This window comes from Lichenostomus cassidix, chromosome 3, assembly GCF_008360975.1.
Source record: "Lichenostomus cassidix isolate B80296 chromosome 3, HeHo_3.0, whole genome shotgun sequence".
In the NCBI taxonomy this organism is placed as follows: domain Eukaryota; kingdom Metazoa; phylum Chordata; class Aves; order Passeriformes; family Meliphagidae; genus Lichenostomus; species Lichenostomus cassidix.
This window is the reverse complement of record NC_139483.1, coordinates 51,392,804-51,408,441: the sequence shown is the minus strand read 5'-3', so window position 1 is coordinate 51,408,441 and position 15,638 is coordinate 51,392,804. Positions and strand designations below refer to the sequence as shown.

The window sequence follows — 15,638 nt, the reverse complement described above, 5'->3', positions numbered from 1 at the left end:
AAAAGTCAGAGTTGGAGTTGGAGAGATCATGCAACTGGGTGAAGAAATAAGGACAAGTGACCTCGTGGTGAATTTTAATAAAAGGTTAGAGATTGCTTAGATTGTTTTATGTACGTTATTGTAACTTTTCTATGTCAGGATCACTTTAAAATTAAGAAATGGTGTTCTTTGTTGCTAGAGACCATGGAGAAGTTAATCAGGTTCCAAGGCTGTCTCTGAAAAATTGGCATACAGACCAGTGACTGCAATAAAAATGCCAAACTGCTGAAATACATCTGCTTGCACTTGGCATTCATTAATCCATGGTGCACCATATTCCAAGCTCTTTATTTGATATTGATTGGGGAATTAATGGTCACTTAATTTTAAGCTATTTTTGCCATTCTGTGGAGTTAGTGGCCAAACTCTACCAGTCTCTACAGGGCTCTTCAGCATTGGCCTTATTAATCTGGTTTCATAATTCCTTTCGTTTTCTCTTTCACTGAAAAAAGGAAGCTTATGTAGAGAAGAGACAGTCTCTAATTTATTCAGGTTTCAGTTTTGCTGGAGAAAACAGTAGAACAACTTTGCCCTGCAAATTTTAAACAAGTATGTAACGTTGCATTTTTTTGGCTTCTTGTTTGAGTAATGCGCAAGAAATGGCACAGAATCCCCGAAAGGTTTGTGCACCATGCAATTCCAGTCCAGAGCTCTGAAAGGCAGGAGTCCAGTTATGACTCTTTGTTAAAAGCTCTCAGTATGGGAGAACAAGAGGTTCAAATTATCTTTAGTTGACAGTAGAGAGCAACATTTTATCTCTCTTTTAGCTGAGAAACAGGTTGCCATGCTGAATATGAATAGTCTGCATCTATATCTGCTTTTATTGAACAATAATCTGTGAGCCAAAATTTGCAGATTTTTTGAGTCATTAAATGGTTTGATAACGAAAGGGAAAACTAAGGGAATGGCTAAGTAATATTTGAGAATATGTAGCTTTCATTATTCAAGCATATATGCACCATTTGGAGGATTTGGATGTTTTTAGAGCTGTGCACCATGGGCATTCTAGGCACTACTATGAAAATATAACCCCTAAAAATAGCATACCTTTAAGAAAAGGCAATAAGAAATCACTCCTCAAGTTACAGTTTAGTTCCAACAGAATCAGTCCCTGTCAATTAACATGATGGGTAATTTTGGTAAATTAATTCTAATAATTATCCCTTGCCTCTGCACCATATGAAGTGGTAGGTTGCATTTTTTATAGAGTATCCTGCTCCGGCCAGTCCACATTTGTGAACAGGAGGGAAAGGATGTGGGTGGCATTGCTGCCAAGTTTGCCACTGACAGGTCCAGCTGCTGTCCGACGAAAATCTGAGTGTGCAGGTTGAAGCAAACAAATAGAGGAGTGTGACAGGCAGCTGTTAGCCAGTATTCATCTTGTAGTATTAATTAAAACAAATCAGCTCCTGCTGTCTCTCTGCCTTGAGTATTAAGTTCTTAGTGAAAACTCTTTGGTTATGCTTTAGAGTTATGAGGATGTATTCATATTATCATTGCTTACTTTAGGCAGCTCAAGCAAATCTTTTAAGTATGAGGCTTTTAGGAGTGGAGGAAAAAAGAAAACATTCCCACTAGCCAAGAAGCTGTTAACAAACAGCGAGGCATATTATGGAAGAGGATTAATTATGCTTTGATACTTAATTTATGTATAGAGACATCCAGCTTTTATGAAGCAACTAAAGGGACCAAGCTGCTAAATCTGTTGGAATCACCATTAAGACCACTTGGTATCTAAAGTAACTGAAAAATACCAATATTCTTCACCAAAAATCCTTTTTCAGGTAAAACTTCTTCATTTTTACAAGTTTCTAAATGAAGTAGTGATTTCACAGCATTGAAATTTAAAACTGCTTAAAAAGTATGAGTATTTATTTGATAAAATAATTTGAATGTACATATACATATACATATATACATAGTATAGCAGCAACATTACACACTGCATCACATTATTGCAATAGCGCTTAGGATGCATCTGAGTGATGTTGTAGATATGTGCAAGTTTGTGAGCATTTTGAGGTTTTACATAATCTAAGCAAGATGTGTGAGGTAAGGTGTTGGCTTCCAGATGACAAATCTGTTTTTATGATTTCCTGAAATTTACTGACATTGCTGAAGTACTGGCTAAATGTGTATCCCTTTCTCTGGTCACGGGAGTGACTGTTGCACCATGTGGGAACTTGACTGTTTGTCTGTCTCCACTGTGGGTTTTGCTCACCACATTTGGAAGGTTTTCAGCTGCTAGTGTGTGTTATTTGTATCAAGCTTATGAAAGGAGTGAGTGTTAAAGCCCAGGTTTTTGTCAGACCTTTTTTTGAAGCCAAAGATTTGTTGACTCTTTGGGGTCAGCTGTTTGAGGATGATGAAGGAAAGGGACAGGAAATCTCCCTGCTGACCAGTCTGTCCAGCAGAGAGGAGTGGCAGTGTCCTTCTTGAAATGAGTGTTGAGATGCAAGCCTGAAGTGATGAAAAAGAGTTTAGCCAAGGTATTAAGGGAGAACAGGAAAAAGTGCTTTTTCACGTGACCTCATACAAGTGGGTTTGGTGTTTATTTTATGCTAGGGTTCAGTCCTGAGTTTCAGCCAGTAGACCAGAGTCCTCTCCACAGGCTCATTGAAATGGAAATGGTTTTGCCCTGCCGCTGTGGAATGCAAATTATTTTAGGAATGTTCCTGGGTCTTGAGGCTTTCTAAAGCTCACACTTACAAGATTTATTTTTTTAGCTCATTTTATCCAATTCTCATAAGAAAACAAGCATCTAGAAATACGATTGGTGCCTTGATCCTGACCCAGCAAAATATGAAGTGTAGGTTTATCTTCATGTGTACAAATAGTTCCCTGCAAGTCAGTGGTGGAAAAACATGGGAAATGCAGAATTGCTTGGCTGGATCGCAGTCAAAATGCTGAGTGCTTTGCAAAGCCAAACAACAAGAGCAGCCCTCAGTAAGGCAGGCTGGCATGAGATGCCATTTGGTATCATTCCCTAGGAATTTTCTCACTTTTGTTACTGTCTGTTTTTAAAATACTATTTAATAGCATTTCTTGTTATCAGGGCACTGGATTGTGTGGGCAAAGACTTGTGTTTGATGCCTTTTCTACCACAGGTCTTATGCTGAGCAAAGTAGACCAGTATCAAGTGGTACAGGCTGGGAAAATGATGGTGAGAGACAGTGCCATATTTCAGAACAGGAAGAACTTGCTTGAAACATAGAGTGGGATTTGTTGGTCTTAGTGTTTCTGGTATCAGGACATAGGATATAAAATATATTTACTTTTAATGAAAATTGGGGTTTTTTTGCTTTAAACTGAAAACAGAGTTGGATAGATTAGTTGCCTGTGTATGGACCATATTTAATGATGCTACATGTTGAAGTGATCATAGTGTTAGAGTAGTGATTGTTTTGTGGAGGGAATGGTATGGCAGCACTTTTTTGTGTATCCAAATTTAACGTTCAGTATAGCAAAATATTAGCCAAGGGTCCAAAAATTATCAATAAATCTCTGGAAACTAATAGGGCTCTTGGTTGCTTACATACCAAGGCATTTAATCTGTAGAGATGTGTGTATAGTTACAAAATTTCCTTCAGCAACAGGACCAGCTTACATATTTGTATAGTGTTTGTGTGTGTGTAAACACAATTTAAAACATTATCATGAAGGTGTACAAAATATCCTTAGTAAATGCATTAGAGAAGACATCCTTGAGTGCATGACTTTTGTCCTCCCACAGTCTGCCTTATGATTTTGTACAGTTCTTTTACCTCTGCATAGTCCTTGGTTAAAGAGAGAGATGTCACATTTATAATTTTGGGTTTTCTTTATTTTTTACATTCACAAATAAGACTTACCTAGGGAACTTCTGCAATATTAGTGAGCCAGATTTCTGGATTGGGGGCACAAGCTTTTATGTGTTGCACTGCTCAAGTTTTTTGTTTAATCAAAGGAAAGATGCAGAATCCTGTACATAAAGAATAACATGATGGCAAAACAGTTATTCTGGTTTATAATTATAAAATAATTCCATGGCTCGAAAAAAACCCCAAACCCCAAATAATTGTAAAAGTACAAATTATCCTATTTATATTATTAAAAAAGTGATTTATAATCTCATGTTTTTCACCAGTGAGGGACTCTACATGCGGTAGGTTAAAAAATCTACAGAATATCACTGTTGGACATTTTTGATGAGTTGTTCTTAGCATGCATCAAATCCTGATGTGGAGATACATGTGGGACTAACACAAACTTCAGAAAATCTACATAGGTTTCACTAATGGAGATTTTGGCCCTGCATATTCATTTTTCCCTGTTAGTACTCTGTTAAGCTTAAATAATATCTATATAATTATGATTTTCTTTCATGTCCATGAATCTGGGAGAAGAGAAACTATGTCAGCAGTTAGACCAGCACAGCACTAGCAGTAGCCAAAAGAATTCAAGTAAGGACACTAGTAGAATGGTAATGATGTGTGATAGATACGTTGTTTCCTGAAGGTGTTTTCTTCTGATGAATGCAACCTGAGTCATAAGGTGTGCTGAAAGTTAAACCCCAGCAACCGATTTCTGTGGTGGGGGAAAGAGAGTCCTTCCTGATTTAATCTCAGTGTAACTAGGTTAAGTGTGGTTTTCCTGTTACGTCTTTGCTTGTGTATTTTAGGCATCTGTGACAGTAGTACTTACCATAGATGTCTTGAAAAAATACATTTACTTGTGTTTTACCTTTACTCAGTTAAAATACGATAAAAGGTATTTAAATAACAATGTCACTTACATGAGACTGTTTTGAATCTAAAAATGAGTTGTGCTGGGCATTCTCCTGAGTATCCAGGGTATAGCAGTGTCCCTTTCCAGCTGCACAAGTAAGGTGGACAGATGACTTCACGTCATTAGAAGAGTCTTCTGATGACTGGTTAACTAATGTGCCTCTTTGGTGGGCAGCATGAAACTGAGATGCATTTGAGGGCTGAATAATGTCAGATCACCACAAAGAGTATGTCTGTGTTGACAGTTGTCATTGTTTTTGTGTGGAAAGCAATGTAAGGAATTCTGTAATAACCTCTGAGGACTTGGTGGGGGGCAGAAGCTGACTGATTGAGAACAGTCATGTTGCCACTCACAGTGGGTTCACAATTCCAAAGCTCTGATCCAGGTCTTTGTCTCTGCATGGCATAGGTCTCTTTTGCAGGCAGGGTGTTCTCTTGTTGTCTACATATGGCATCGTGATGCAAGCATAAAGGTATCATAACCCACAGTGTGAAAGCTTTTCCTGTTGCTGCCTCTTATGTCTCTACCCACATCTGTGCCTGCTTTTCCTCAAGCCTTCTGTGGTGTGATGCCAGGGAAGATAGATGTACATCTTCTGAGAGAGGTCAGTGAAGAGCTCTGTCACATGAACCCACATGAGAATCCTTGGGTGTTACATGCAGGGTAGCTGTCTTGATCAACAAGTTCTAGTCTTACATCGCAGACATTGCACAGGCCCCTCACAGAGCAGTTTCCAGCTTCCCTTGCCATCAAGTTTGTTGTCTCTGGGAAAGGTGAGCTTCAAGGCCAGTGGAAAAAGTACTGCTTGATTCAAACCTTGTTGTCATCCTAGAAATCTGCAGCAACCTCCAGTGGCTGTGGAAGGTGGGGTCTTAGCTGCCCTTCTTGCTGCCTCCCAGTGCGAACCACTGGTAATCAAGGAAGTTATCAAGGCCATTGCTGGCAGCCTTCATGGATGTCTCGTGCATCATGAACAGCCCCTGTGCAGGCTGGTTTCCCTTGCTGTGCATTTCCTTATGGGAGTCACCTTTCCTCTGGTGCAGCAGTGACCTTGATCCTCGCTGTAGGTCCTCCTCATGATCCATACCTGGAAACTGCTGCCTGATTTCATTACTTCCACGTCTTCTGCACCACAACAGGACAGGTAACAGGCATTGCCTTTCTTACTGTGGACTCTAGATATCCCAGGGCAGTCCCACCACCATCATGTGTATCTGTCCTGAATCACACATGCCCATGGTGTGCCCACTACAGTCATTTATAAAACACAAAATGCATAGTCTGTGAATTTTTGGCAATGGTAGAGCAATTAAAAATAACCCAAATCCTAAAATCCTGGCTCTTACACAAAATACACTGTGGCATGTCCTTCTAGTCAGTAGAGAATCCATCCCCACTTCCGCTAATGAGTGCAAACCACTTTCCACCACCACAAAGCATTGAACTTTTCATAATCCAAAGTGTCTGTAATCACTGCTTTGCTATCTCTTGACTGTTAATCTATATAAAATCTAGTCTATATGTAATATATTTTACTTAACCCATCAAGTCCTACTCAAAATAAATTAACAAGCTATTTTCCTGATACCTGAAATCCTGTAAGAAAGGATTTCATTAGGCTTTGCCTCACATTTTCAAGACTGCAATTTTCATGTATGGGAAACATCCCTACTCTGCTTCTCCTCCACTTCTGCCCATTCATTGATGAGGGAGGATGATACTTAAGAGCAACTGCCACTGCTTTTGAGCATGTGGGTAGCACAGGAAATTTGGCCAATGTACCTACAACACTTTTCTAAAGGTCAGTGTGGTTTACAAGGAGCGAAAACACGGAAGATTGGCTGATGTTAAACTGAGGCTAGCATGGCCACTGGCTATGCCTTATGTTCATCTAAACCACCTGAGTTTAGATGGACAAGTGACCAATGTGGCCAGAAACTGCTAGGTACTGTGCCTGGTTGGTACAGCATATGTGACTGCCACAGCTCTTCCTGTGTTGGAGCCCCCTTGGTTAGGGGGCAATACAAGGGGTGCCCTCACATCCTTGAAGAAAGAGAGGGATTTATGGTGTGGTTTTGTGCTGCTGGGGCAACAGGCAGTTCTGGGTCCCTGTTGAGGATAAGTGCAGGATAACTGCTGGCATAGCTTATGAAGGAGCTTGTAGTTCTACTCAGACTCCCTTGCCGCTGCAAATACACTGCTGTACTTATCCTCACCCTGTCAGAGATAATGTCTGAACCAGCTGCTGGAAGAGGAGCAGTTCCTTGTGATGGTGCACCTGCTGCTCTGCTGTTGTGCAGGTGGGTTGAGTTGCAGTGACTGAGATGCCCTCATACAGGTGCTTCTCTTGGTCTGTAGTTTCTGGACTTCCCAAGCACTGGACTTGAGCACTTTGGGGTTGCTGCTGCTGCTGCTAATAGTGCTTCATCAGAGGACTGCAGAGGGGGAAGAAGCTTCTCAGGCTTCAGTGGCCTGTGGAGAAAAACACTTTGGTGATTTACCTCCAAAGTGACACCACAGAACAACTCAACCAAACCTTAATTGGCGTATCCATGGAGCACAGTGTCACTGCAACATGGCTGGATGGAAGATGTGTTGGGGTCAGGGAGGGCATGGACTGAGGCTGCATTTTTTTGTGACAGGAGACTGCTGCAGACCCGATGTGGCAGGATGAAGGTATACTAATGACTCAAACCATAGCGGAGGGAAGAGCTTGTTGTGTTGTGCTGGTTTACCATGTAGTTGCCCGGCAAATTGAATGCTCGCACAATTAAATAATTTTGTCTAGTTATTCAGTGGGGAAAATGAAATCTTTATTAGTTGGTGGCACTGCTTTGACAGTGACAACATGTAGCCTGCTGTTTCTGGGGATGACAAAGGCTGGTGTGTGTACGGTCACAAATGGATGCCATTAAAGTCCACTGTTCCCTCTGCAAGGCCTAAACTTTTAGAAAATTAGTACCACAGACAAGAATCTTGCTCTCAGCCAGAATGGAGTCAAACTGCAGAGTAGATTTTTTTCAGAAATAAAGTATTTTTTGGATTATGGAAATCTGACTAGGACACTTGCTGCTTAGGAAGCCTGCTCTCAACATGCCTGCTTTGATCTGAAAAGAGAACTCATTGATGTCCTTCTTGCATGTGGGACCCTTTACTGCTGTATTCTTACAGCACAACTCAGTTCTTGCAACCAGCTCCAATTAATTTGGAAGTATTTTACTAATAATCATTGTATTTTTAAAATTGAAGGTGTTTTCTTTGACCCATTTCAGTCAGCAGCAAAGTACTGTTGTCTTCATCAGAGTCAAGTTTCCATAGAATCATAATATAGTTTAGGCTGGAAAAGACCCTTCAGATCATCGGTCCAACCATTAACACAGCACTGCCATGTCCACCACTAAACCATGTCCGTAAGCACCACATCTACATGCTTTTTAAATATCCACAGGAATGGGGACACTTCCCATGGCAGCTTGTTCCAGTGCTTGACAACTCTTTCAGTGAAAACTTTTTTTCTAATATACAACCTAAACCTCTACATTTCCTCTTGTCCTGTCAGTTGTTACTTGGGAGAAGAGACTCATCCCAACCTCCTTTCAGGTTGTTGTCCAGAGTCATAAGGTCCCACCTGAGCTTCCTTTTCTCCAGCCCAAAACATTGCCAGTTCCCTCAGCTGCTCCTCATCAGAATTGTGCTCCAGATCCTTCCCCAACTCTGTTGCCCTTTCCTGGACTTGCTCCAGCATCTCAGTGTCTTGTAGTGAGGTGCCCAGAACTGGACACAAGATTTGAGGTGTGGCCTCACCAATGTCAGGTTCGGGGGGATAATCATTGCCCTGGTCCTGCTGGCCACACTATTCCTGATCCAGGCCAGGATGCCATTGGCCTTCTTGGCCAGCTAGACACACACTGGGTCATGTTCAGCTGCTGTGGATCAGCAGTCAGCACCCCCAGGTCCTTTTCTGCCAGGCCATTTTCCAGCCACTCTTCCCCAGGTCTGTAGTGCTGCCTGGGATTGTTGTGACCCAAGTGCAAGACCTAGCACTTCACCTTGTTGAACATCTTTCATTCACCCTAGTTCATGTACACACATACACACCTTTAAACACTGCCTGAATTTTTCAAGGGCATAAAATGGCATACACTGATGTTATTTGTACTGTTATTTGTGTGTCCCCTTATTATTACATGGATTACTATTTCTGTAGCTCCAAGTGGCCTTATTCAGTCATTGGGATACCCATGTGTTGGGGATTGCTCAGACAACTACAGGAAACTCAGACTCTGCTCCTATGTGCTTAGAGTAAAATTTCAGTGAAAAATCAGCAGATGAGTGGGAATGGAACAAGATGAATGAGTTCAGCAGAAAACCAGAAGTCTTTCAAGAGAGGAAATAAAATGTCCTATATTTGGTTAATATTCTCTTTGATTCTGCAAGGGCCAGGACTGTTAGTATGAATACCAGAAATATCAGGCTTAAACACAGAATGGCATGCAATGGAGTAAAATACATGATGCTTGAAAATTCTGTTGTAATAATAAATGTTGATGAAGATATGGAATTCAGTGAACTGCTCTTAATTAAAATGTATTACATTAATATTGTCAGTTCACATTGTCTGTGAAATGCAGTGGAATCAGTTTTTCTTGTCCTTTTCCTCTACAAGTTGAAATTCTTCCTTGTTAGAGATTTCTGTAGATGTGTTCTCCTTATTTCCTAAACAACTAAAAGACTGTGCATATGATTACTAGCATGAGATTTAAACATGAATACTGCTAGTTCAGAAAACTGATAATTCTTTTTTAATTTATTTTATGTAGGTTTCCTTTGCCTGATCTGTAAACATGTCCACAGACCTGCTCTGTAAGTACATTTCCATCATCCCACAGTGATATTTTGTACCATATGTTTTTATCGGATTCCCAGATGTACCATGGTTGATGTCTTTTATCTGAAGTATAAAGTCTGCTTTTACATTTGCGTTTCTTCTGAGACATCTGTGGAACAATATTACCATTATAATCAACGGGATTATTCTTGGAGTGAAGCATGACTTAATATGAGTAAAATTGTAAAAATCTGGCCCAAGTATAAGAACAGACTGGTTCATTGAGACTTAAAATTGCAATTCTGTCTAAAATGTTTTATCTGTCTTTGGCACAAATACCATCCCAGATTATTATAGAGTGATGTGCTCGGGGTTTTTAAATAATTTTGTGAATTTAACTCCTGTGCTTCCAAGGCATCATTATCCCAGTCACATCCCAATCTCGTGCCTTATCACTATTACAGGTCCTTCTTTTTAACAGACAAGAATATACAAGTGGCATATCCTCATACTTTGCTGTCATAACCACCACAAAATGCTGCTGCTCACGTTTTCCTGATACTTGCATTCTCTCGCTCCAACTTAATTTATCTGAAGCATTAAGCACATTTTTTATGCTTATTGATCTGATCTATATGGTTTCTTTTGGAATCCCTCCAGTGCCTCAGCTGCCATTTTTTGTCATTGCTGGGCTGCCCAGCTGCACACTTTGCAATATAAGAGAAGGAAATGTCAGACACACATTTTATCATTCTTCAATACTTCTTCAGAGGAACAAAGAAAACAGATTGTTCGGTTGTTTTTTTTTAATTTCATTAATAACTGTAATCAGTTAATAAATATAAAACCATCAGTGGCTTAATGGCAGATAGCAACCATCTGTGGAGATGATATATGTACTTCAAGATCAAGTTATTTGTGAAAATGAATTTTTTAAATTTTATCTGTGAACTGGCAATTTTGGGGGCATGCTTAAATGCCATTTAGATACGGGGAGAACTCTAAAATAAGGAATGTAATATGTCTGACTGTATTGTATACAACAGACAAAACTGTTATCAGGAGTGATATTTTCAAGCAGAGAGGGCAGGGTGTCTTGCACAGGGTTCATGGTCAAGACCTCAACCATAGTCAGATGTCTGTCTGTTTTAGCAATTTTCTGCCCTAGAAGTTTCATTTTCCATTTTTTCAGCTCAGCAACAGTACCTCTCTCATGTTCCCCCTGATGATCAGTGTGTTAGAGAAGTTGGCACCTGAGTAGAGGCTGAAGGGGCTGGGAATGTTCTGCTCAAAGAAGAGAAGGCTCAACGGGATCTAATCATGGTCTTTTAGTACAAAAATGGTGGTTATGGAGAAGGAGTTGGAAACATGCTTTCTCCCAAGCATGCACTGTGACAGGACAAGAGGCAATGGCCACAAGTTGCTTCAGGGGAGATGCCTGTGGGTGCAAGGGGCATTTTCATTGGGAAATTGATTAATCATTGGAATAGGCTGCCCAGGGAAGTGGGGGAGTTGCCCTCACTGAAAGTATTTGAGATACAGCTTGACAAGGCCCTGGGTAATGCTACTAAAGGGCCTGCATTCAGCAAGAGGGTGGGCTAGTTGATCATCACAGGTCTCTTGCGACTTCAGTGATTCTGCAGTTCTGTATCTCCTTGTGTGCTTGACTACCTTCTGAGCCATGAGCAGTCATCCCTGCCACCTGTCCCTGCTCTTCACGGTATTGTACTGCTTATGCTGTGCCAGGTCCTGTGATACTTGCTCATGTCAGCAGGATAGACATTTGCCTTCTCACTTGGAGACATGTGAATGACCCAAAGGCAGTACCATTGCTGAGGGAACTTTCCAGGTTCCAGCTGGTGGGAGTACACATGCATGTGGTGTTTGTGGCAATAGTGTAGTAGATAGTAGTGTAGAGAGTAGCACCAGGTAGTGCCTTGGTGAGAAGTCAGTGCACAGGAGAATGCTAAAGAATGAAATAGCAAATCTGTACAGGTGTGAATTGACTTTACATCTTTATGTCTGTACATGTTTATGTCTGTACGTATACAAATAAATATTTCAGGGTGAGCCTGCGAGCTCAGTACTACCCTATACTAACAAGCAACAAACACTAGGGTGTTTGAGGGATAATTTCTACCAGACTGTGCTCCAAGTAAGGAATTTGGATATAACCAAACTGTTTGTGGAGGAAAAGAGAAGGAGATGAGGAGGATTTAGACACGTGGAGCCAGGTGGGCTCAGCACCAGGTCTCTGGCTCTTACTGTGTAGCAGTAGACATGTAGCGTAATCATCAGTCCTTCATCTTGACCACAGCATCATCTTTTGATAATGCTTGGTTCAATACAAGGCCAAATTCTAGCATTAAAAGTCTTGTTCCAGGTTGCATTAATGAAGACAAGATGTATAATTAAAAAAGCAAAAATTCTAACCAAGCTAAAACAAACCCCCTTAGATTCCTTAGAAAAAAACCCACTGCAGTCTGGGGCAATTTGCACAAAGAATATGTCATGGTTGCACAATACAAGGGCTGCTGCAGCTGGACCTCAAACTCCAGCAGCTAAGTCTTCAAGCTTGTGGAAATAAATTTTAAAAAGCCAACATTCCAGAGAGGTTTCAGCACAATGAATTTGAGGTAGCAAGTGTTTCTCTGGTTTAGATGGAGAAGCTAAGAAAAAAAAATAAGTTTATGAAAAGTCTGTCAGCAACGGAGGCTCGGCTGGTCGGGGAAGCAGCAGACTTCCCTTGGAGCTTGTTTTTCTTTTTATCCTTGGATGAACTAGTGTGCAGTATATTATGCTGCCTGAATGTAGGGGTTTGTCACGGTTAATGCCGGGGGCTGTCCCGGGAATGCAGGAAGGCAGTGGGCGTGAATGGAGCATGCAGTGGTCGGTGGGGATAGAGCTCACTCTTCGGGAAACCTGTTGCTGCTCCTCTCAGCCCAGCCGGCCAAAGCCAGGCAGGAAAGGAGGTGGGTCTTTGATCTCTTTGTTGTAGCTGCTCCCTGGGAATTTGCTGAAATCAATGCCCTGTTTTCCTGAAGAAATGAATGGCTATGCCTAACTAGCTCTGTGAAGCGCTGGGGAATTCACTGCTTCTGTTTATTGACAGCTGAAAAGGAGCACATGGACCTGAATAGGTCCTCCTGGGGAAACGAAACAGAGTGGAGTTAGACTTAGTTGAACACAGGGGCATTTGGAAAAGTCTGCCAAAGGAGGACGGATGTCATAGCTCCTTCCACCCTGTACTAGCATAGCCTGACTTTTTACTAAAATTGCCATTTTAAATAAGGTAAGGTTTGTTTTGATTTCCCATACATAGTGCGATTATGAAATGTTTGCATTTCTGTTCTTGAGTGCAAAACCAATGTTTGAGTTGTATTCTGTCATGGGAAACACCTAAGTGACTCTTGTGCTGTTTCTAGCCTCTGTGTATTCATTTGCTCTTTATCTAATGGTGATTAATGAAAAGTAATAGAAAATAATTCAGTATTTGGGTCTTCCAGTCAAGTCCTGAACATCAGTCATTTATGTAGGCATTTATGCAATTTTTTATGCCTTTGAGAATCAGCTGAGCTGCGTCAGATGATTTCTTGACGGGTACAGACTGCTGTGTTAATACTTACACACAAGGCAGTGACTAATGAGCAGGCCTGTCTGGCAGAAAATCTGGGAATCCTAAAGTCCTTTGAAATGCAAGGAAAATGCAAGCCTGTTTCCTTGCATGTACTCAAAGCGAGAGTTGGACATACCACTACACTTGCTGCCGGCTTTAGGTGTACAGGGTTTCTTTAAAGACAGCAAAGAAGAGCAAAAGGAGGATGATAATGAAGAAGCAGTATTTTCATCGTGCGAGTCCAGAACTGTTTATTAGACCAAAGGAATTCAGTGTGTAATTCATATGTAAATTTTCTACTGAAAACAGGAGAACAAATCACCAGAGTTTCTATATTAGTTTCTCTGGTGACTGGAAGAAAAGATTTCTGGGCTCATGCAGCTACAGTTTTCAGGTGTGGCCCACTTATGATTGCAGAAAAAAGAGTTAAGTAATGTCATTTCTTCCTTTGTTATTTTAAGTGTAAGGGCAAGCTCAGAACAAAGTAATTGCCACTATACAGCCTTGTTCTTACATGGCAGTAGGAATTGCTCTGTTTTTGCAAACCCGATTAAAAGTGTCTGTGCATGTGTGCAGTAGTTTGAAAACTCTCAAGCAGTCCCCTTGTTTTGAGAGAAGTGCTTGGGAACTTTCATGTTTTGTTGGAATACTTTGTGTTCCTCAGTCTGGCATTTTTTCTTTGAGTGATTTTGAGCTAGTAATCTTACTAGTTTTGTCTCATTTTGCACTTTTCCCAGCAGATAACTTATCTGTTTTTCTTGGAAGAATTTGGGCTCCATATGCAAACATGCTTTCTTCAGATTACTTTGTGATCCTTAAAATGAAAATATGTTGCTTAACTGTAGAGCATCAACATGTTTGCTTGTGGCTTCTGCTGTTAAGTTTCCAAGATTTTCAGAGAGAAAAAATAAAAAAAGCAAATGCATTTATAATTTTGACAAAGACGTGAAAACACTGAACTCAAGCAGACAGATATCACAGTTTGTGGGCTCTGTTGTCATTATTGTTATCCAAATGTGTCAAGACTGGTTTTTGACCTCACTTAAGTGGATTTATGCATGATAGGCATTGGAAGCCATTAAAATGTGAAGCTAAAGCTAATATAAAGTTAACATTTGAGTTGGACAGGAGATGTATTTTTAGTGCTGTAATCTAGATGTGTTATGAAAATGTTGACCAGTGAGGGTTCCTGAGTACTTGTAATGGTGCAAATAGAAAAGAGTCATGATCGAGGAAAGCTCAGTTGATCAGGGCTTTTTTTATTTGGTATAATGGAGAAGAAAGTAGATGATTCATGTGTGACACGGAAGGTGGCACTTGTTCTCTGTTCCTTGGGCGATAAGACAAGGCAGAGTGTGTTATGTTTAACTTACTGGACTGCAAGGTGCTTAGCCAGATATGAGTGGGGAGGTGCATAGGGATGTTCTGGCAGGACAGTTGTCCCTTTGCATCTTCTAACATCTTTATAAAATGTGAAATTGTTTTGACCTATTGGCAGTGTTGAAGTGGAAGAAGTGTAAAATATTTGATTTCTAACCAAAAGAGTAAAATATACCAAATACAAGGTCAGATAAGGCACAGCTCTAAGTCAATATGCACGTTAAAGAACCAGAGTTATACAAATACATATCTGAGGCATGGTGCATTTCCCCCAAGGTGATGCCTTTACCATCTGTTGATCTTGTTCCTCGAGCTCGGAAAGTATGAAAACAGGAACAAATTCTTTGCAATTTTACATGGCAAGATTACTTCTTAGATTCTAGTTATAGAGACTACTGTTGTTTTTGTGTGTGTGTGACTTCTGGAAATAAGTTAAAGAAACTACAGATTAATCAGAAATGTGGAAAGTGTTTGAATTTTATTTGATCTCAAACTGAGATGACTGTCAGCAGAATAAATAGAGCTGTATGGAAATACTTTACAATCTGAGTTGGGAGCCTCATTTATAGAAAAAATCTGCATTTTTTTTAAAGCCACAGATTTTTGCAACTCTCATGCAATTCTCCTATAATAATCTATAATCATGTACTTTATATTTCTGTGTCTTGCAGGGCTGTCCTTATGCCTCAGGAGAATAGTAATTGTAAAGAAAATGTGTTATCCTGCTGTCTAATTTGTTGCTGCTCAAATTTTATTATCCTTTCTTAACTGATTTGTTAAAGAAGCTCAGGTAGTCATAATTTCTTTAGTACAATATCAGTCAAGACATTAGCTAATTATCTTATGGTTCCCTTTAAAAATCTTTGATGTAGAAAAAAAAAAGAAGTAAATGTTAGCTCTTAGGAAAAAGAAAACAAGTAAATAGAAACACAGGTATGATACTTGCTTATGTATTTTTTTCCACAGAAATACATTTTTGTGTTTGTTTAGCAGAGCTTCCCAATGCCA

At 40.3% G+C, this 15,638-nt stretch overlaps 1 protein-coding gene across 5 annotated transcripts in view; it reads left to right on the top strand.

Annotated features, from left to right (window-relative positions):
- The window catches only part of PLAGL1 (PLAG1 like zinc finger 1), a 48,834-nt gene that overhangs the window by 9,180 nt on the left and 24,016 nt on the right, over nucleotides 1-15,638 (top strand). For 2 of the 5 annotated variants that reach the window (XM_085055738.1, XM_085055739.1), the window contains exon 2: nucleotides 9,627-9,669. The exons of 1 other annotated variant lie outside the window; for it this stretch is intronic. In XM_085055738.1, coding sequence (XP_084911864.1) covers nucleotides 9,651-9,669 — 19 coding nt within the window. In that variant the 5' untranslated portion in view covers nucleotides 9,627-9,650. Of the gene's footprint in view, nucleotides 1-9; nucleotides 85-7,520; nucleotides 7,545-9,626; nucleotides 9,670-15,638 lie in introns of those variants that run through there. 2 more of the 5 variants (XM_085055742.1, XM_085055740.1) reach the window with 2 other exon arrangements.